The 22,776-nt window shown below is 33.4% G+C and overlaps 1 protein-coding gene across 1 annotated transcript in view; it reads left to right on the forward strand.

Moving 5' to 3' along the window:
* Positions 1-22,776, forward strand: part of DCC (DCC netrin 1 receptor) — a 1,038,356-nt gene that overhangs the window by 495,788 nt on the left and 519,792 nt on the right. Inside the window, exons 3-5 of the mRNA XM_033087479.1 lie at positions 74-358; positions 16,757-16,907; positions 18,463-18,599. Of these exons, the coding sequence (XP_032943370.1) occupies positions 74-358; positions 16,757-16,907; positions 18,463-18,599 (573 nt within the window). The remainder of the gene's footprint in view (positions 1-73; positions 359-16,756; positions 16,908-18,462; positions 18,600-22,776) is intronic.

Consider the following 22,776-nt stretch of genomic DNA (forward strand, 5'->3'; position numbering starts at 1 on the left):
TGTGAATACTTTTATTGGTGATTATTGTGCCTCTTCTGAAATATTTATCCTTCCTTCTTTGTTTTTCTCCTAGGGCCACTGAGGTTCTTGTCCCAGACAGAATCTGTCACGGCCTTCATGGGAGACACAGTGTTACTCAAGTGCGAAGTCATTGGGGAGCCGATGCCAACAATACACTGGCAGAAAAACCAACAAGATCTGACTCCCATCCTGGGTGACTCCCGAGTGGTGGTCTTGCCCTCTGGCGCCTTGCAGATCAGCAGACTTCAACCCGGAGACATTGGAATCTACAGGTGCTCAGCCCGGAATCCAGCCAGCTCCAGAACAGGAAATGAAGCCGAAGTCAGACTTTTATCAGGTATGGAAGAGCTCTTTCTTTTTTCCAGAATTATATTCTTTAGAGTAGTTTAAACAACCATGTTTCCTCGAACAAGTAGTTTGTATTTGTTGTAAGTTCTGTGTCGTTTACCGGGGTTTTGTTTTATACATATATTTTTTGTTTTCCTTTCTCTCAGCCATTAGATGAAGGTACACCAACAGCTTTTCTTGTTTTTCCACATCTTGCAGCTGATGTTTTTTGAGAAACAGATATTTTGCTTATAGTTGGCTTCCTTCCTTCATTCATTCCATTCATATATAATGAGTGCTTATTTGTGCAAAGCCCACTGCTAAGTATTTTTGTGTGTTATTTCATTTCCCTCTGATAATACTCTAAGATGTAGTTATTACCATGTTTCCCCGAAAATAAGACATAGTTGGACAATCAGCTCTAAGGTGTCTTTTGGAGCAAAAATTAATATAAGTTCAAGTCTTATTTTACTATAAGACTCGGTATAATATAATATAATATATAATATATAATATAATACCGGGTCTTATATTAATGTTTGCTCCGAAAGATGCACTAGAGCTAATTGTCTGGCTAAGTCTTATTTTTGGGGAAACATGGATCCCCATTATCTAAGGATGAAGGTGATACTTAGCAGGGTTAAGAACTTCCCCAAGTTAATATTAAACATTTATTTACTTATCCGTTCATCCACTCATTTTTGAGACAATAGTGCTAAGTACTAGAGGTACACAATGACTAAGACGAACACAGAGCCTGGCTTATTAGAGTTCCGGGTGAACACAGACATATATGTAATTATGTAAAAAACAGTAAAGTGTGATTGATATTATGATAAGGAAAATTGTTTTTCTCCATCTCTTATCTCTCTTTCTCTTCTCTGACAAATCTCTAAGACTCTGGGTGCATTTTCCTTTCCTAAATAATCAGAAATTAAATATTCTCTCTGATTTCATCTTTTCCAATAACTGTTGTTATCTAATATCTATGTAATATCTACTTTCTCGTTTAGTCTCACTTGTAAGGTTTAATTAGACCTGCTTATGAGAATCACAAAAAAGGCTTCTACTTGAGAAATTGTGATGGATGCTTATCGAAGCACTGACACTGGCTCTTGTCTCTGCACTCTGTGTAGTTATCACACATCCTGTGTATGTGAAGGGTCGTGTTCCTAAGGCATTCCAAAGGAAACGGGCAATTTGATTGCAAGTTTCCAGGTACTTTAATAAGGACTCCCTCTTCTAACTCCTGTGTATTCTCTCCTCCATTAGTCACAGAGAAACTGACTTAAACATGTCAATAGCCATCAATATCACTGTTACCTTCCTTCCACTAAGCAGTGAACGATGCAAATGTAGCATTTATTCCCCAAACATACCTGAATTTATTTAAGCATCCATTAGATACACAAAAATTTAAATATTTATGTTCACATATCCTTAATAATCCATCTGTTAAGTCAATCACATGGGAAGCTTAGGTAAGCCACATAGAAAATTGACAAGAAGATGTTTGACTCTCTTAATATGACTGAGGGGTTGTTTCCCTGTAGTATTAAGGGATAAAGTTGGACTAATTAAATATTAAATGTGAAATGGAAAGTTTTGAAAAACACAAAGACATTATCATCAAATCACCATTTACCTTTATCTGTTCACCTTGTAAAACACATTTGCATTGTAATCCATGGAGATTTATTTAAAGCCACATTTTATATTGTCAGTTTGGCTAAAATCAAGACTATGTTGATATACTTTGGAGCTGCCTGGGTATTTCTACCTGAATGGAAACTGATTTTTTTTTTTTTTAATCATTACATTCAATGAGAGCTTTCCTCCAAGTTCTATTTGAATAACATGCTTCAAAAAGGAATTATAGGCTGAGGTAAACACACACACAACCCCACACACACGTGGGGTACATACACACACGTTTTGTCATACATGATTAAGTCTGTCTCTTTTGCTATTGATCACACAAAGGAGCTGCTGAAGGAACATATGTTTGTTCCATTGATCCTTAAGTTTGCAAGTTGGTTTAGAGGTCAAATACACAGATCCACAACCAATACAAAAATGACTGGGAGAATGAATGAATGAATGTCCAATCCTACCTTCTCTTAGTTGCCACTTATGGTTCTCTCATTTTTAAAATCATGCTAATCAATTTCCACGCCCCAATTTGAGTTGTGCCTATTTGAGGGAGTAATATATTAATACATAAATTACCCATTCTCTATTCTAACCCTTAATTCGTTAAAATGGAGTCAATTAAAACAGAAACCCATCATATTGTTAACATGACTTAGAAGCATTGAAGTGATACCTGAATGATTACTACTTCTTAAAAAAATATATTCTTCCTTGGACATTTTTAAGTGCCATGTTGAGTGTGAAAGTTACCTATTTTGGTTTAGTTTGAAACATAAATGCTAACTTAAAGTTTTGAAACTTTCTCCAACACTTGTTTTTACCACATTCATGTAGAGAGTATTTTGAATTTGTATGCATGTGTATATAGACAGTTATCCAGTTCTAAATAATATATATTTTAATGTACTTATTCAAGTATATGTGAAATGTCTTTCAAGTTGCCACTTTTATATAACAGGTATTTCATACAACCCAATAACTGAGATCTATTAAATCCAGATCTTCAGATTCAAATAACTGTTTTGAAATGCTATTTGAACAAGCGGTTTCTGTTTATTCACTACATAAATTAATAGTTTATTCAACAAACTTTTAAGTCAATCTTGTATACCTGCCGTTATGCTGGTTGCTAAGAATACCAAGTTGGAAGACTATGCTCTAAAACAGCTGGAATCTAGTGGGGAAAATAGATAAACAAGGAGACTGTGTATGATAGACGAAAGCAGAGTGCCGTTACTGCACATGAGAAACACCAATGTGCCAATCCTGAAAACAAGTAGTACATAAGTATGCGAAGAGAAGTATACCTCAGGAAACCAGCACTATAAGCAAAGCATAGAGAGAGAAAGATAAAAACTTTTCAGAGGAACTGCACACATTCTGTTTAACTGGATCACAGGGCACAGGAAGGGTTGGAGAGGAACAAGTTGGAAGTAAGGAAGATAAATGGAAGGAAGGAAGATATGGTAGAATATGAGGCATTAATCCTTCAAAGAATTGACCCAGAGCTGCTACGAAAGTGGTATCACAAGGGATTCAGAAATGAAGATGGGTGGAGAGATATTAAGGGCAGGTCTTAGAAACGTATCAGATGTGGTTTATGAGGAAGGGGGTGGAGTTCAGGCTCCATAAAAGCTAGGTAGTTGCACTTTTCCCTGAGATTGGGAGTGGGGTAGTGGTGTTTTGTGTTTAAAATAAATGATAAAATTTTAAAAGAGATTTCCTTATAACATTTTACATTTTCCAGATTAAATCAGTAATTATTTGTTTCATTCAAAGGTAGGAAAATTGGTAACTAACTTAATTTTTGATTGTTTTAAGACAAATTGAATTTTTGGTAATGAGGAATTGTACATTTTAAACTATTAAGTATTAAACTGTTGTAAAAATTTTTTTTGAAATATTGATAATGAAGCACTTAAGTAAGAATTGAGGTGGTTTATTTTATGTGAAGAATATATGAAGGATTAAATTGGGCGTTGTGATTGTCAAGTTCACTTTGTTCAGTTCTCATCATGTCTGACTGCCAAGCGGTAGATTAAATTGCTGAATTATAAATCTGCTTTGGGCACTAGGTTGACTAAAATAACTGGCACATACATTAAAACTCTTATTTCAGTTTTCTTAATGGCCTAATTGAATTGATCAATTTGTAACTTAATCTATTGTTCATTCATTGAATTATAATTAGATGACTCTGAGCCCTGGGTAGACCTGAACTAAATATCTGTGTAATTAGATTCATTGGCTTTTAATGGAATAAGTTGGATGAAAATATTTCAAATGATTTTTTCTATAGTATTTATTTTTATTGAAATAAGTTTCAACAGAAACCATTCCCCAAACCATATTATTTTAAGGGAAATTATGCTTTTTAGTTTAAAAAATAGTTTCAGAAATTTGTTCTTCACTATTACTAACTCAATGAGTATATTAAACTTTTTTGTTTGACTACATATTATTTACATTTCAAAATTAATTCTATTTTGCTACCATTTGTTTTTATAATTCCTACAGAATAATTATCGGTAAGGGAAAACAAAGAAGACACATTCTTTATTTCTAAATTTACCATCAAGCCAGACAGTTAATTCATGTAGTTATATGGCAGCATAAGGCAGGGAATGGTAAATTCAGGACAACATACTTAGTTCTGAATCAGCACAGACAAGGAATAAGTCAATTCATGTGGAAAATTTGGAAAGTCTTTATAGAGGTGATTACTTTAGTAGATCATCAGGAGAGGGACATTTATTTCTAGAAAGATGGCAGCATATGATAACTCTTAATGGGAAGTTGAATCTACCTTATGAAGAGTCTTGAATCCCATGTCTAGGAATTAGACTTGATTCTATTCACTTTATTGATGGTTGGAAATCTCTGAAGGTTTTTAAACAATGGATATCATGACATAGACATACAATCAGAAAAAAACGGAAACGAGGAACTGAAGAGCAAATCAGATTAATGTATTACCTGATTTTTTTGGATCATACTTTACTTACTGTTTTTTCACTGCATTGAAGGATTTTCTGATAGTCGGCTTTATATATATGACATTTCTTATGTCATGCTATAAATAGGACACCTTTAGTCCTTCATAAATCTAAGTTGGATAAGATTGTTTTTTGAGCTTCTCTGTTATATGTACTTAGAAAAGAATGAAGGATAAAACCATATTATGTTTAAACCACTTGAAATACACGTTTCCTATGTTACATCAGATTAATCCAGATTGCATGAAGGGGTAAGAATCTCAACTGTTAAAATCCATTTCCATTTCTTTAGTTAATATTGGTCAACTAATGACTATTTAAAATTTCCAATTTCTGAACTATTATTATAAGTTGTTAAATGCATGGAGTCTGACACCAGACTAAGTACAAATCTTGATTTTACCACTTACTACTTGTGCAATTTAGGGCAGGTTATTTAATCTTAGTCTAAATTTATTTATCTTGCAAAACACAGAGAGTAATAGTATATATTTCATAGGGTCGTTATGAGGTTTTGATTTAATAGGCCGTGTACAATGCCTGGAATTGCTAAGTCCTCAGTAGCTGTTATAATTACTTTGGCATTTTAGAGATTTCAATCATAAGGAATTTGATTCTCATGTCAAGATTATTTCTTTGACATTAAAGTACCCAATTTTGATTGTGGATATCTAAGTGTTCACTTGTCTACTAATATTTAATTACACATTTTATGCTATTTATTGATGGTACTAATTTCTGCATTTCCTTTTCACATCTAGATGCCAGAGTCTCCTGCAACTTATTTCTTTTCTTGTAACTCGTTGTTATCTGATTCCCACTCTTACCTTTCCAACAGCATCATTTCTTTTGCTCTATGAAATACAGCACGAGGCAGGCTTAGAAACAGGAGCTAGAAAATAAATAAGACTTCTGGTATTTGATTTTTATTAGCCATTCTCAACTCATCTAATCCTCTAAAATTCTTAGTTTCTCTATATGTTCAAAAGAGAGGTTGGACTAGATTAGCCTTTCCAAATCTTCTCATTACAAGGATCTTATTTATTATTTCATTCCACATTCATCCCCAACTCTGTCTTTATAATTCCAGCGTTTAAGAGTTCAGGTTTGCTAGATAAACTAATTATTAAAAACCATAATGCCATACTAAAATACAAAAACGAAGGGTCAAAAACCAATGTAAATAAATTTGAGATGGTCGTACTTTTAGATTTCTTAAAAAAAATAGATTTAAGTTGTTTTATATTGTCACAAAGAGCACACCAAAAGAAGATAACTTTTATTGCATACAGTTGACCATTCAGTGAACTGACCAAGTTCCATGTAATGATGTGCTCTCATTTCTCTCAGATGACAATTTTAGATTGCCTCTTTGATAACCAGGGCCTGGCAGAGTACAAAAACCAATATACAATCATACTATGTAGGAATTAGTTATTGTAGGTCAGGTCTTTTAACCCGTGTTAGATAACTGAGGTAACCATTTTTTAACATTATGTTGATGAAATTCCACTCAGATGCACAAAGTCTAATATGTTAGTAAGCCTACACTTACTATGGATAAACAGACAATTTCTGTTTGATTTTTTACTTTTTTAAAAAATAAGTTCATCTTCCAGTGCTATTTTGGGAGACCTCAATAATACTGAGGATTGCAAATTGAAAGTACTGGAATCCTGGGGGAACCTATTCCTTTTTTTTTTTTTTTTTTTTTGCATATCTATCATTCTGATGTCACTAGAGATCTCTCCCTCACCACATCCACTAGTTTTTCTATTTTCATCCTTGACCTTGAGTGATGCTAGATATTGATTATACTATCTTCTCTTAACTCCCATTCTTTGATAGGTTGCTATTTCACATAAGGTCACAAGCAAAAACGATATACTTGGAATTGTTGTCCACATGCAGGAATGAAGATTTCTTGAAAAGGAGAGAGCCAGTCTTTCCCCAAGTCTACGACATATGGTTAGCTCTGCATTTACCCGGAATATGACACTTAGCAGCCCAGAGTAGGTCACTAAAGGGTCAGTCTGCCCTGATTTACCCACAAAGAGGCTTTCTCTAAGAGTAGGTAGAAGCCAAATCTATAACCTGTGAATGCAGAAGTCACAAAGATTAATAAGAGGACTTGTAGAGCTTCCTTGACTGGTTGTGTTTTACATCAGTTTATTCCGGTGACATACAAATAAAAAGATATATTTAGTCAAGAGTTATGGGCACATGTTTATTGATTCAACATTGGCCAAATAGGAAATATTCCAAATACTTTTGATTCTTTATTAAAAAAAAAAAAAGCTATTCTGAAAAGTTTTAAATGCTGCCTTGTGCAGCATTTAAATTATGTGCAGCATAATTTATATAAATTATGAAGATTTCTGGGTTCTTTAAACTAACTTTGATGCATCATAATAGCAGTAATTGTTTTCTGGGATTCTACTGTCAGCTGTAAAAATTTTTAAATGTCTATAAATGAAAGAATCACTTCCTTCAGACTTGCTACAAAATGAAACCGATAGACTCCAAATTTGCCTGTGAGACAGAGATATGGCCATATGCCAGTGATAAGAATAGACACTCCTTTCTTCCTCCAAGCTGTAACTACAAATAGCAATGTGTGTGTGTACATGGAGAAAGAAAGAGGAAATAAGAACAGATGTAAGAATATTAACAGAGAGGGAATGCCATTTTTAGTACTGAATTGGTGTAAATGAGGAAGGCAAGTAATAGAATCATAGAGTAATGGATAATAGCTCCTGAGAAATGGCTCCCTTCTCTCTCTCTGTTCAAAGCTCTTTGGCTTTTGGCCAGATGGAGTTTTCCATATTTTATTAAATATATTTTGATTCCTGTGATCAGCCTGGATGAGGCTGGTTTTTAATAAAAGACATTCTAAACATAGAGTTAGAAAAAGTTTCCTGGAATTTTTCACTCTGTGCACACATTGCAGGCATACTTCAGAGATATTGTGGGTTCTGTTCCAGACCACCACAATAAAGCAAGTATAGCAATAAAATCAGTCATAATTTCTTTGCTGGTGGAGGGTCTTGCCTTCAATTTGTGAAAAATGCAACATCTGTGAAGTGCAATAAAGGGGGTACAATAAAACGGTGTATGCCTGCATACTACGTACTTGTGTTTGAAGACACATGGCAGCTATTGAATTTGCTAAAATGGGACTAGGTGGTGGATGGCTAAGGAGCCAGCACATTAACAGGAGGTTAGCTTGAAATTGAGGGTGCGGAGAGAGGAAACTAGCTCTGTGAATTTAAATTAATTTGTGACTCTTATGCCTGGGAAGAAATCAAAGAGAATACCCCATGGTGGCCTGCAGTGCCCATTCATTTCCAATTGGAACAAAAGGTTTTAGTATTCAGAAAGCATGAACATGAAAAGCAAGTACTAGTTATTTTAAGGAAGACAGTTATTCAGTTGTGCAAAGCAGTATTTTTTTTTATTTGTTTCTGACACAGATACCGACAGTCCATAATTAAATTTATCTATACCTCAGTTATTCCTTAGATTCAGCCATGTAAGTTTAGTGTTGATGTTCTAAAAAATAGTTTAGGAAAATGGCCCCATTAAAAGAAAGTCATTGTCATCACAGGATTGCATGCATTCCAGTTTGCCCAAGACAGTCTCGGTCACACCTAATGTCTTAGAATATTATAAAGAGTGATACCTTTCATGCTAAAACATATCCCAGCTTTAGTAATTTATATAGTCAACCTGCTTATGTATAATGCGGGAAGTCAAAATGATGTGGCCCTGAGGCATTTGGAAAAACCTGTGAAAGTAGGGAGTTGAACATAGATTCCAGCTGACCTCAGAGGCTCAGTTAATTTGGCCAGTGTAAGGTCTAATAGAAAGTTTTTTTCTTTTTTAATTTTATGTATGTATGTATGTATTTATGTAAGTGCCTTTAAACAGAAACTGTTCTCTCCACTTTCACTAGTATGCCTTCTCCATGCCTCTTCAGGACATAAACCCTGAAGACAGTTGTGATTTTATTTCCGATTGTGAAGTGTAGGTAAATGTGTCAGGTTATATCATCCAAGATGCTTCTTAATTTTTAATAATGTATTGATCAAAGACAGTGATTGGAAATACTTAAGTTTTGTACTGCCATCTTTTTTTGTTTTCTTTCTTTTTTTAATTATTTCTTTTATTGTACTGCTTTCTTAAATGCAAAATAATTATGTTTATGATGATAAGGAGGAAGAAGAGGAGGAAGAAGAAGAAGAGAAGGAAGTATTCCCATATTGAAAGGAAGTGGGCTTCTTGAGCATCTCAGAAGAATAACTTTGTTGAGACTGTGTCTACATCACTTTTCATAGTGTGGCCCCATGGCCTTTTTTGAGATGATTTCAGAAGATCTGTGAAATGAAACCTATTTTAATGATAATATTTTTTCACTATGTGGACTTAAGAATGTCTTCGATGAAACAGTAAACATTATTAATTATATAAAATCTCAATCCTTAAATACATACCTTTTTAATAGTCTGCAAGTCAAAATGGCAAATACACATGAAGGATATCTAAGTATGGTGGTTTTTGAGGAGTGCACATTTCTGTGATCATTTGAGTTTCAAGCTGAATTAGCTACTTTCTTTTTCGTGGAACACCATTTCTACTTGAAAGGACAATCAACAGAAAAACTGTAGCTATTCAGACTTGGGGCCTAGTTACACATTTTCTCAAAAATGAATGAAGTGAGCTAGTCAATTCAAAGAAAATAGTATTTGCTGCCAAGGATGGATTCAAGCTTTTAGGTTAAATTAGAAATTTGGAAGACTTGTATCTGCCACTGGGATCTTGACAGCTTCTCAACATTAAAAGGCCTTTTTGATGGGATTGGTAGTGATAGTAACAAATGAGATTTTTTGATACTGTATAATGAAATGTGTCAACATTTGGAAGATCTGTCTAATTCAGTGTACCACTCCAAATGCATTGATTGATGTGACAAAATCATGCATGGGTAAAAGATGCATTCAAAATGCAAGATAGACCAATGGATTTTTATATAGCTTAGCATATGTACTCTTGAAATGTTTATCGATATGGTGTCAGATTCCACATTACAACTAACTTTCAAGAAACAGTTTATTGAGTTTTGGTGTAGAGCTAAAGGATAAAATCTACAACTATCTGAAAAAGCTATTAAAATATACTTCCCTTATTCCATCTACATATCTGTTTGAAGTCAGATTATTTTCAAGTAATTCAACCAAATCAACATATTTGAACAAAGCAAATGCAGAAAGTAACAGTACAATCTAGTTATTTTCTCTTAAGCCACTTTTTGAAACCAATTTAAAAATATACAAAAATTTAAAGTATTTCAGGTCTTCTCACTAATATATTTAGTTTGGAAAATATAGTTGTTTTAAAGAAAATCTTATTTTTGTTGCGGTGTAAGTAAATATTTGATAAATAAATTAATATTTTTAAAAATCTCTCATTTTTACTTTTAAGATGATAAGTATTTATAGCTATAACCTACATAAACATAAGCTGGTTGGGGTCCTCAGTAATTTTTAAGACTATAAACAGTTTGAGAGGCACTATTTATGTTACTATTCAGGTTCCTTATGATTGTAAATCAGTCCTTTCTAATTCAGATAACAAATTAAGCTAAAGTAGGTCAAATTTTCTATTAAAAAGTTAGAAATAAAGAATGGGGGAGAGAGGGGGGGGAGAGGGAGAAAGAAAAGAAAAGAAGAGAAAAGAAAAGGAAAAGAAAAGAAAAAAGAAAGGAAGGAAGAAAGAAAGAGAAAGGAAGGGTAAGCAAAGGCAGTACGTTGGCTTGAGGTGTTTCCAGATTTTCACTCAGTCTGTGTATGTCAGAGACCAATATCACTGTAATGACTCTTTGTCCTTTATTTACATACTATCCTCTTGCTCTTTAGGAGGATTAGCTGTACTACCAGTGGGATGACAATGAGGGGTCCGAGAATCAGACTAACATTTTCCCCAAATGGGAAAAAAGCTTGAATTTTAGTCCATGCAAATCACAACTGCTTGTAATCAATTTAGAAAAAAATGGTTGTGTAATTTTGTGCATTCACTTCCATAAGCATCATATTTAAAAATTCTGCTTTTGGAGTTTTTAATATCAAAATATGACATTAGAAAAAGAAATTAACTTTTGCTGGTCTGATTTTAAAGCTATTGTCAAATGTTTTCTAGAAACCACCCTTGCACTTTCCTCCCATTTTTATTTTAAAATAGGGTGCACATACCTCAAAGTATATAAAACATGTACAGTTTAAAGAATAAAAATAAAAAGACCATTTGTGTACCTTTCACCCAATTTTTGAAATAGAACATTACAAACTGGTGTCATTTGATATGATTAAATCATGTTCATTAATTCACTGGAAAAAATTGTCATGTTTTATTAGCTGAATAACTCTATCAAGATCTGAATAGTTAGCTCCCGTATGGTAAGGACACTAGAGTTTAAAATAACTCTTTATTCTAAAAATAATGTATGTTCTTATAAAACATTTACAAAATATAGAAAAATCCAAAGATCAAAATAAAAACTGCTCATAATACAATCCCACAAAGATAACCTTGACAATTTTATCACTATCCTCCCTATTTTAAAACATAAATACACTTCCCTAATGCTACTCTTTAAAAAAATCATATTTCAAAGGAGAAAAATAAGGCAGATGTCAAGTTTGATAATGTCTGTAAATAGCCGATATCACCTCGGTAGTGCAAAAACAGAAACCAAAAAACAAACTAAAAAAAACAAACAAACAGAAAAGTTTAGTTGGTAATTTAAATTGCCGGGATTTTTGTTTGTTTGTTGTTTTCATTTTCACATATATGTTTCAGTTATCTATTGCTGCATAATAAACCACTCCAAAATTTAGTGACTTAATACAATTTATTATCTCTTTTCATTCTGGAATTTATACTAGCAGTTTCTCTGCTGGTTATACTTTGATTCACTTATACGCAATTGGCAGAGATAGAAGGTTCAGGATGACTTCACTTATCTATCAGTTGGTGCTGGTTTTTGGCTAGGGGACCCCGTTATTCTCATCTACCAGATGGCTAGACTAACTCACATGGTAGTCTCAGAAAGAGACATGTCAGAAACTGTAAGCCATGTTGAGGCCTTTTTCCAGAACGCATACAGTATAACTCCCACCACAGTCTGTTGGTCAAAGCAAGATTCAGGTCCAGGCCAGATTTACATCATAGAGAACTAGACCATCACTTCTGAATTGGAGGACTCAAACAATTTGTGATCATATTTTATCCATCGCGATGTTGTGAAACTTATGAACTATTTCCTATTAAAAAACATTTCTATGTTTCCTTCACTCCAGGACAGAGACATGAGAATATGCCTTGAGGTTAGTAGATAATCTCAAATCCCTTCTGGCCCAACAAAGGAGCAGATCTGATAGATAGGAACAAGTTGATTTGTTAATCCCTTCAGGATGAGAAAACAGGATAAACCTAATAGATGAATCCCATTACAAGGCTCTAGCTCCCTTCCCCAAGCAGGCAGGGGAAAGTATAAAAGTAGAAGCCTTTTGCCTTAGCCGGTGAGCACCCCCATTCGAGACCCCTACCACTTGGGAGCTGCAACCTCTTCTCCTGCCTCTAATAAACTATCCTCTGTAAAAACAAAACAAAACAAAACAAAACAAACAAACAAAAGAACATTTCTATTAGAAAATTTGGGAACTTCCATAATATTATAATTCATTAAATTAGAAAATTACAAAGAAATATGTCTGGAGAAATGAAACCAAATTTCTCTTCCAAAATGTGACATTTCCATACATATGATTAGGGTCACAAACTTCAGTGCCTATTTAGCCACAAACATAATAGATATAACTGGAATGGGCCAGGTCAAGAATGAAGTAATCTGGAATATTTTTGCTCTGTCTGAAAAAAGTAATAGCAGATAAGCCCAGTGCTCCCTAAACTACTAATATTTTACAATAGACAAAATCCCAGCAAGTTATTTTGTGTATCTCAGTAAACTGATTCTAAAGTTTACATTGAAAGACAAGAAACCCAGAATAGTGGACACAATACTGAAGAAGAAAGAGTATACGCACTGCATGACATCAAGACTTATTATAGAGCTACGATAGTCAAGACAGTATTATATTGGCAAAATAGTAGGGAAATAGATCAGTGAAACAAAGTAGAGTTTCCAGAAATAGACCCACACAAATATAGTCAACTGGTCTTTGACAGAGAAGCAAAACCAAGTCAGTGGAGAAAGGATAACCTTTTTAACAAGTCATGCTGGAACAGTCGAATATCCGTATACAAAAAAAAAAAAAAAAATCTAAATGCAGACCTTATATTTTTGCAAAAAATAACTCAAAATGGATCACAGACCTAAATATGAAACAAAACTATAAAGACTTCTGGAAGATAACATATGAGAAACCTAGGTTATCTTAGGTTTGAAAATGAATTTTTAGATACGTTGCCTATAAACCAATTCATGAAAGGAAAAATCGGTAAGTTGGACTTTGTGAAAATTAGTAATTTCGTCTCTGCAAAAGACAATGTTAGAGAATGAAAAAACAAGCCAAAAACTGAGAAAATACTTGCAAAACACATATCTGATAAAGGACATGTATCCAAAATATACAACAAACAGTTGGAACTCAATGATGCGAAAACAAACAAATCAATACAAAATGGGCAAAAGATCTGAACCAACAGCTCACCGAAGATATACCGGTAGAAACTATGCATATGAAATGTGCTCAACCTCATATGTCACTGGGGAATTGCAAGTTAAAACAATTATAGGATACCTCTAGACACCTATTAAAATGTCTAAAATCTAAAAATATGGGCATACAAAATGCTTATAAGAACAAGGAGCAAAAGGAACTCATTCATTGCTGGTGGGAATGCAAAATGGTACAGCCACTTTGGAAGACAGTTTGGGAGTATCTTACAAAGATAAACATAGCTTTACCATACAATCTAGCAATTTCACTTCAAGGTATTTATCAAAATTGAGTTGAAAAGGTATGCCCAGACAGAAATCTGCACATGCACATTTATAGCAGATTTGTTCATAATCACCAAAACTCAAAGCAATCAAGGCATCCTTCAATAGGTGGATAAACAAACTGTGGTACCTCCAGACAATGGAATAATATACAGTAATAAAAATAAACGCGCTATCCAATCACAAAAAAACATGGAGGAACCCTAAGTGCATATTGCTCAGTGAAAGAAATCAATCTGAAAAGTCTGAATACTGTACAATTTCAATGATATCATATTCTGGAAAAGGCACAAGTATAGAAATAGTAAAATGAGGAGTAATTGCCTGGGGTTTGAGGTAGGGGTGAAGGGGGATAAATAGCTGAAGCTTGGGATTTTTAGGGTGTTGCAACTATTCTATGTGATACTATAATGTTGGATGCATGACATGCGTTTGTTAAAATCCATAGAATGTACAACACAAGCAGTGAACCTTAATGTACACTATGGACTTTAGTTAATATTAATACCAATATCAGTTCATTAATTATAACAAGTGTACCACACTAATGTCGGGTGTTAATTTTAAGGAAGCTGAATGTGTACGGACGGGGAGCTAGTATATGGGAACTCTATAGTATTTGTTTAATTGTTTTACCAATTAAAATAACAATATAAAATAGCAAATTAAAACAATAACCATTTCGTGTTGCATGATTTTGTTTTCTGATAAAAGAACGTACAAAGGTGAAATGTTGGCTCTTCCATGGATAAATAAGTAGTATTGCACATAGGTCCCAGGTAAAATTTCTTTTACCTAGAATATGAAATTACGTAGGTCCTGCTTGATGTTTTCCATGGATAGTATTATAGTACAGTATACTATAGTATGTTGTGTGGTATACTGTAACATATAGTATATAGTATTTTACAGTACACGTAGCTGAGACATTTTTACTGAGGAACAGGGTGAAAGAAAGCATTCAAATGGATGGGTCTCCATTATAATGGTAGCTATTTATAATTTCAAATTTTGGGAATCTGTTTATTCCAGGACATTTATGTTTAAGTAATACTATCTTTCAGACCATTTTCATTTGATTTGAAAGGTCACTTTTCAAAAAGAAAAGTGACACATACCACCAGCCATTTTTAAAAGTTTTGAGACATTTTTCTACAATATTGGTTTAATAAGGATTAGCACATTTAGAAAATTCTTTCAATATTTTCATGGTGAAGAATATTTATTTTTGTTGCTGTAACAACCAGAAACTGTGAATTTCTCCTTGTTCACACCAGTAATACTTCAGATGACAATTGCTATCTCAACTATTAACTAGAGAATTGGTGTTCTTTTATTTCCCTGAGATCAGCCTGCATGGAGTTGGGTCAGGCCAAGGATGATTAAGAATGTTATTTTCTGTCCCAGATCTCCTCCCTCCTCACTCTCTCCTTTATCACCCGTAGTCCACACTGTGACCCACAATGGTTAAATCTAATCACGCTTGGCAATTCTGCATCCATCCCCATCTTAGTTTTTAACATTTCATTGCCTCATTTTCTTTGCTTCAATATTGTTTTGAGTTTGTAAAAATAACCAACTGCATGCTAATCCGTTTAATGCATTAAGTTGAAAAGAGCCTAAATTAAACCTTCATAGAGGGATGTGGATTTTAACGGGGACCTGGAAATAAAGCATCTTAAACAAATGAACTTTAAGTGATAGAAATTTAGTCAGCAGGTCAGGTCAGAGGATGTTACTACAGCTGGGAGGATTTCCTCCAAGTCCCCCTAACTATCAGGCTTCTGTTGGTATGTCTCACACATGAAGATTTCAATTTATATGGTAAACGCAAGAGAAGCTCTAACTCCCACAAAGCTTTTTCTTGACAGTGTTAAGCCCTGTGCTTATGATTTTGTGATTTTTTTCCCCCTTATTCCACCTGATATAATCTTAGCATGTGTGGGTCAAATGAGTTCTAAAATGAATGGAATGAGTCCTTAGGTTGAATAGACACTGTTTCAGTTGCCTGCTAGAAAAGATGAGTACTTTGTATATACAGAGCTAGGAAATGCACTGGGTGAAGTAGAAAGATGCAGGAGCTCTTCATTTACCCAGAGTCTCAGCTCTAGGGACAAACTCAGTCTTTGTAAAGTTGTTAAAAATTAAAAATAAACAGAAGGCTTAGAAACAGCCAAAATTATTGTTACAAAAAAACAAACTTTGGGTAACTTATTTTTTGAAGACAGAGGTATTTTCTCAGAACCTTCTTTATTCTATTCCTCTATATTTGTATGTTATTTAACCAAATTCTAAAATGTTTGTTTATCTTATTTCCCAATCCACAGAAGCAATAAACAAAGCAGAAGGAAGTGGAATAGATATTAGTAGAAGGCAAACTGAATATATCAAAAAGTTTAGTATAATAACATTTAGAAAAGTTACTGATAATATTGTCTTGTTCTCAATGATGATAAATCAACAAGGCTTGTTGCCCAAATGAGGGACTTCTTTTTCCTTTTGCCTTATCCCATGATGTCATCAACAGTTAATTAAGAAAGTTCTATCACAATTCTAGAAACTAGGGATGGGAAAACTCTTTTAGGAGATTATTTCCTAAGTTTCATTGGCATTTTCCATTTTTTCTGTCCTTCTTCATCACAGTGTCTTTTTAGGAAAAAACAAATGGTTCGCACTCCATCATTTATCTTTGCAATGTTTTTCATAAAAGATGTGATCCTGTGATTTCTCCCCACAGATCCAGGGCTGCATAGGCAGCTGTATTTTCTGCAAAGACCATCCAATGTAGTAGCCATTGAAGGAAAAGATGCCGTCCTGGAGTGCTGTGTTTCTGGCTATCCTCCCCCGAGTTTTACCTGGCTACGAGGAGAGGAAGTCGTTCAACTCAGGTATTATGAATTGAGGACTTTTGTGAAATATATGTTACTGTTTGTCTCTTTCTAATTTGATATACTCATAGATATCTAGAAATGCTAGGGTTTTTCGTAATAATTGAATATTTCCCCGCATTCCTTGACATTATACAGTATATGAAAGACATTTACCCACTGGAATAAAGAAATAGGGAACAAAGTCAAAATCCGTGATGTCAATTATGGAAGGAAATTTAGAAAGCCAGGATTGCCGTTGAGATGGTCCTGCCCAACTAGTCTTCAGCAAAGACACTTTGGAAGATTTCATCCTAAGGATGTGATAAAGTGTGTGAAATAGTTTTTAAGAAACCAAAATTTCCTGAATTCAAATGTATAGCATTCAAATATATAAGATCTGTGCATTTTTTTAAAACTCCAATTATATATCTCACCATTTGTGTTCTAACAAATATTTCAGATAAGGCACGTGGTGAAATTGGCTGGCTTTGAATTACTGGGCATTAATATTAAGGCATGGTTAGAAAGTAAACGCTTAACAGAATGGAACACTTAATCTAAAATATTTTAATTAAATGGATTTCACTTAAGAAATTAATTTCATTGATTTTGAGGTCTGGCGTACTACTTTTTAGCACACTTATTTTCTATGATGAAATGTATTCATGGACAGTAAGTTATTCTTTAAATTGCATCTACCTCAAATACTTATTTATATAACAACAACATATGGTAAGGTATGATATCACAATACTTCCTCTTTTTTTTAAGTTGAAGTTGAACTAATTTATTAAATGATAAAAAAGTAAAATACAATTCCAGTTCAAATAGGACATCACAAATTAACAAATGTTCCACAAGCCTGTAAATGTATGTCCTCATAAAATGAACAAAATTAATGTTTCATCTGGTAAAATCTACTGATGCTAGTTGTGATTCCATTAGCTATAAGTTCAAAATTATGACAAAAGGATTCTCCTAATACTTAAAACTGCTTCACCTAACCATTTATTTAGAGCCTTGTGCAGTGATGGTTAATGGAGTTGAGAAATAGATACTCAACTGAGTCTTTGGGGTGAATAAGTATATGTGAGGTGAGGACCCCAAGACATGGTTATATCACAATACTTCTGAGAATATTAAAGCATGCGTGAAATCTGTTTGCATCTTTAGTGAGTCAAGATGTGTTCTCTGAATATACCCAGGCATTCTTGGTGAAGTATGAAATGTGGCTTTGTACAAAGATTACTAAATTGGGTGGCATGACATGACATTGATTTCTACTGTGAGGCACCATTTCTACGTACCTTGGAGTTTTCAAACCCAGAGTGAGAAAACTGGCCTAGACGAACTATAATTTTTTTTCTCAGCACTAACACCAGTTCCAAGTATAATCTACTTCATTTCTTCGATCACTGCACCCAGACTTCCAATGGGAATAGTTTACCTTGAATGAGAGTCGTTCCAATTTTATAATTTGAGCTTCCGTGGAGTTCATTTCAACCTCTGAGTACCTTGCCGTATATTCGTATTTGTTAATCTACTCTAAATGTATATGCCTTATGTCTTACAGGTCCAGAAAGTATTCTTTATTGGGTGGAAGCAACTTGCTTATATCCAATGTGACAGATGATGACAGCGGAACTTACACCTGTGTTGTCACATACAAAAATGAGAATATTAGTGCCTCTGCAGAGCTCACAGTCTTGGGTAAGTGAATGGCTTGAGATGAGTTTACATTGTACTCTTCAAAGTATATCACTGTGACACTTTCAATGCTTATTACCAAATTGCTTCCTGTGTTTTTTTAGTAGGAAATTGTAAAGTCTAAATACTCCACACATATCTTTTCTCTACTTTGATTAATTGCGTAGAGGTTGAATGCAGTGTTTGAATATTTGCTCATCGATTAAAACCCAGATCACCATTCTTTAATCTAATTATTCCAGTGATACAACTGAAACCTACCAAAAATTATTATTTAAAAAAATGTGTTAAATAACAAATGAGAGGTCCCAAAATATATTATCTGGGGAAAATAAATGAAAAAATAAATGAGTATGATAAATTACATTAAAAATATGCATCTGAATGGAAAAGTCAGCTGTCATTTGAGATGACAGGGTTTCTGACAGTAAACTCAGATGTGTTGGTAAAATTGTTTTGTTAATATGGAAATACTGTCGATGTTACATTGAAAGTGAAACATTAAAATCAAATACATCTAAAGAACTTGCGTGGCAAGAATCTAATTTAGAGGAATTTAAGGGGCATGAACAGATTCACATTATTCAGAAAAGCAGGATCACTGTGTGTCACTGCAAATTAATCATTCTTATATGTGGTAGGTATTCAAACAAACACATACTTTATCATCTACTCCAGAGTTCTTTTAACCAGTTTCATTTGAATTATGTAGTTTGGAGAAAGCACCTTAACATTTGAATTCCAATTGCTTTGTACTGTAACAACAACAAAAAATTGTCTACCAGTCTTTGGATTTTTCCCAATGGAATAAATCTTTATACCTTTTAAAGAGTCCAGGAAAAATCATAGATTCTTTAAAAGTTATACAATAGAAATGAAACGGTTTGGTACACTGATTATATCTGCTAGACTATGTCATAATATTATTTTGCTATCCATTTTGCTTTAGAAAATGCTTTCATCTGCAGACATGGTAATAAAGTTTATGATGGGTAAGGCAATGAAGTTGTTTGTTCTTTGATCAAACCATAAATGTTAAACTAAGAATAGGAAAAGGACTTTAATTTTTGGTTTCAGAGGTAACGTTATTCTAAGTGAAATATCATCTGTCTTTAAAATGGCAACAATTTCATTTACTCTTATTTTATATGCTATTTTTATTTTTATTATTATTATTATTATTATTTTTGTCGAAAAAAACATTGACATTTGTAACATCAAAGTACAGTAACACAGAATGGCTACCATAGAAGTTATCTTGAAATGTATATTACTGGTCATAAAGCAAATGCAGTTACGGAATGAGCTAGAATTTATAGTGATAATAACTGCAAATACATGAGGTCAAATTTTATATCAAATGAGTTCACAATATTTAGATATATAACACTTCATTGATATCTAAGACAAATGTATATAAATTCTGATTTCTAAGACTACACTTATTAGCCAAGAAATATATGCACAGACATACATATTTGCACACATATTGACATTCATGGCATCTTCCTCTCTGTTACAGTGCACATGTGTATGTTCTCCATTGTTTATTATTGAGAATCATTTTGTTTCCAAGTTTTATTTAAAAAAAACACTGAGCTGATCATACATATATATACATATATATGAATATACATGTGAATATACATATGTATGTCATTTATTTGCATTTATTTGCACATATTCTAAGGAAAAGTTTTGCAAAATGATTTAATCCTACCAGCAGTGCAAGATTTTGCCCCTCGTCAAAAGAGTGCATTTTTTCCCCAGCCTCTAATATTTTCTTATCTAAAATTTTATAAAATGGTGTCTCTTTGTTCTAATTTTCATCCTCATTGAACTCACATTTCTTTTTATAATTTTACTGGGTATTAGCATTTTACATTGTGTTAGTTGGTTATCAATCATTTTTTAACCTTTATACATTTATTGAAATATTCATCTTTATTTTGTTGATTTGTAGTAACTCTTTATATAGAGGAATAGTAACTATGCTGTGTATGTTCCATGTGTGTATTTTGTTGTTGGTGTTTATTTTATTTTTAGATTTATAAAGTCTTCTTCTTTATGTCTGTTGGCTTTGTTGTTTTTAAACTTACATTTTTGTTCTAAATGACCCACTGTATTTCCAAAACTTGAATATAATTACACGTTGAATCTATAAATTAGAAGCATTGTTAATTTTTATAAATAGATGGAACTGTGCTTATAACATGGGTCCTTTTTTTTGGGGTGGGAATGAATCCTCTTGGTAACTGGGTTTACATTTTAAAGTTTTCCTACAGACCTAGAATGATTTATAATTACTGCAGAAGGCATGATTTAATTCTGGAGGTGGTTATAATACTGTTAACTATTAACTATCCAGGCTTTAATATGAATGTTGATACAGTAAAATTTCTGATATAGTCTGTGCCTATCCTGATAAAAGATTAAGCTCATCTTGCAGGACTGAATTTATATGAAAATAGAATTTATTACTTTTTTTTTTTTAAGTGGATGGTAAGGAGAAAACTTCATTGTCAAATTTATTCAAATTTAGTTTTAATCATTTTTAAGAATTTAAGCATAATTTAAATTCTTCATAAGATAAAATTCCATAAGAAATGTAAGCTTGTGCTTATAAGCTTTAATTATGTATTTGATCAGACTCTCAACTTGTGGTCGTTTCTTGCACTTAGACTGGCTTTGAATGTGAACTTGAAAAAACTAACAGACTTTGCAAGTAGGGTATCATTTTATATACAACAAGATAAAGAGAAATGCTCTGAGAAGTTTCAGGGCTAATATACATTAAATATAATTTAAAGCATTTATATTATAGAATGAAAATTGAAAGTTCCATAATAATTAAACCTCTTGGATAAATCTATATTAGAAAGGACAACCTTGTCTAAGATAAATAACATATAAATACATTTATGAAGGTATTCTTAATAACCATTTATGTTAATGTTTCTGACCTATTAGAATAGCCATCAATATAGTTCCGGTAGACATATTTTAAGTACTTGTACTGCACTAGGTTCTGGGAAGGCTACAAAAGGTTTGAAGTCTGGCTTCAATGAGATTTTAGTATAATTACAAATTTATACAATCAGTTGCTCTAATGACTTCTGAATAAGAATTTTTTTTCATATTGCATGTAACATGGAATCTGTAAAGGTATGAAGAGTTGATAGTCTCTACTCTCATAAAAGACAGAGCCCAAAGCAATGGTGGCAGGAGAGGTCGTGGGGAGGGGGACGCAGAGTGAGTGTCTCTGAACACTGTTACCAGTTTCCATTTTGTTTAAATTAATAGTGCCATGATTTTCTTTAAAATTCTTCCTTTGAAAAATGAACTTAAAAGAGGTATTCTGTCCATTCTTGTTTTAAAAATGTCCCTCTTCCTGGCTCAGGAATTATAATCACCATTTCTGAAAATATTTGCATTTCTTTCCTTTATCTACCCATCTTCACCCTCATGCACACCCCCATACGTGCAGCAAGACAACCTTTAATAACATTCAGGAGATTTGCCTCTCCTTAGGTCTAGATCTATTCATTGTCTGAATCAGGGCATAAATGCATACTGTAAAAAAATGTTTGCTCTTTAACCAGTAAAGTCCCTGACCTTGGACAAGCTCTGTGCACTGTTCATACACACACAAAAAGAGACAGGTGGAAAGTTTACCCTTCAGTAGAAGCCATTAGGTCTAACATCTATGAGAAAATGAAAACATTTTTGAACTTTCCAGAAAGGATTGTAGAATTCTTTTTAAAGTGGTTTGCAGCAATATAAACAATATACTATTAAAAGTTTACCTTGGTTTGTGGGTTTTTCAGTTATTAACTTTCTAGAGAATTGTTAGCTAGACTTGGCACAAACTGGCTTTGCAGGACACAAATACGTCTGCTAGGTCAGTCCTTTGCACATCATTGAAAGCTGGAAACCAGATGTAAGAGTTCTTCATATCTTCCATGACATGAGTAGCACATATCAGTTCACACAGTGCTTGAGTTTATACTTCTCCCAAGTAAACATTTCTGGAATGAAGTCCTTTGAGGCAGGTGTTACTCCTGCCTGAGATTCTCCTTAAGAAACAGGGATCCCTGTGTCATGTATGTATTCAGAAGGGCTCTCTCTATTGACCCAAGCATGTACACCTTACACAGATATCTTCTTTAATCTGATGTTA

The sequence above is a fragment of the Rhinolophus ferrumequinum genome, chromosome 19 (genome assembly GCF_004115265.2).
Source record: "Rhinolophus ferrumequinum isolate MPI-CBG mRhiFer1 chromosome 19, mRhiFer1_v1.p, whole genome shotgun sequence".
NCBI lineage: Eukaryota > Metazoa > Chordata > Mammalia > Chiroptera > Rhinolophidae > Rhinolophus > Rhinolophus ferrumequinum.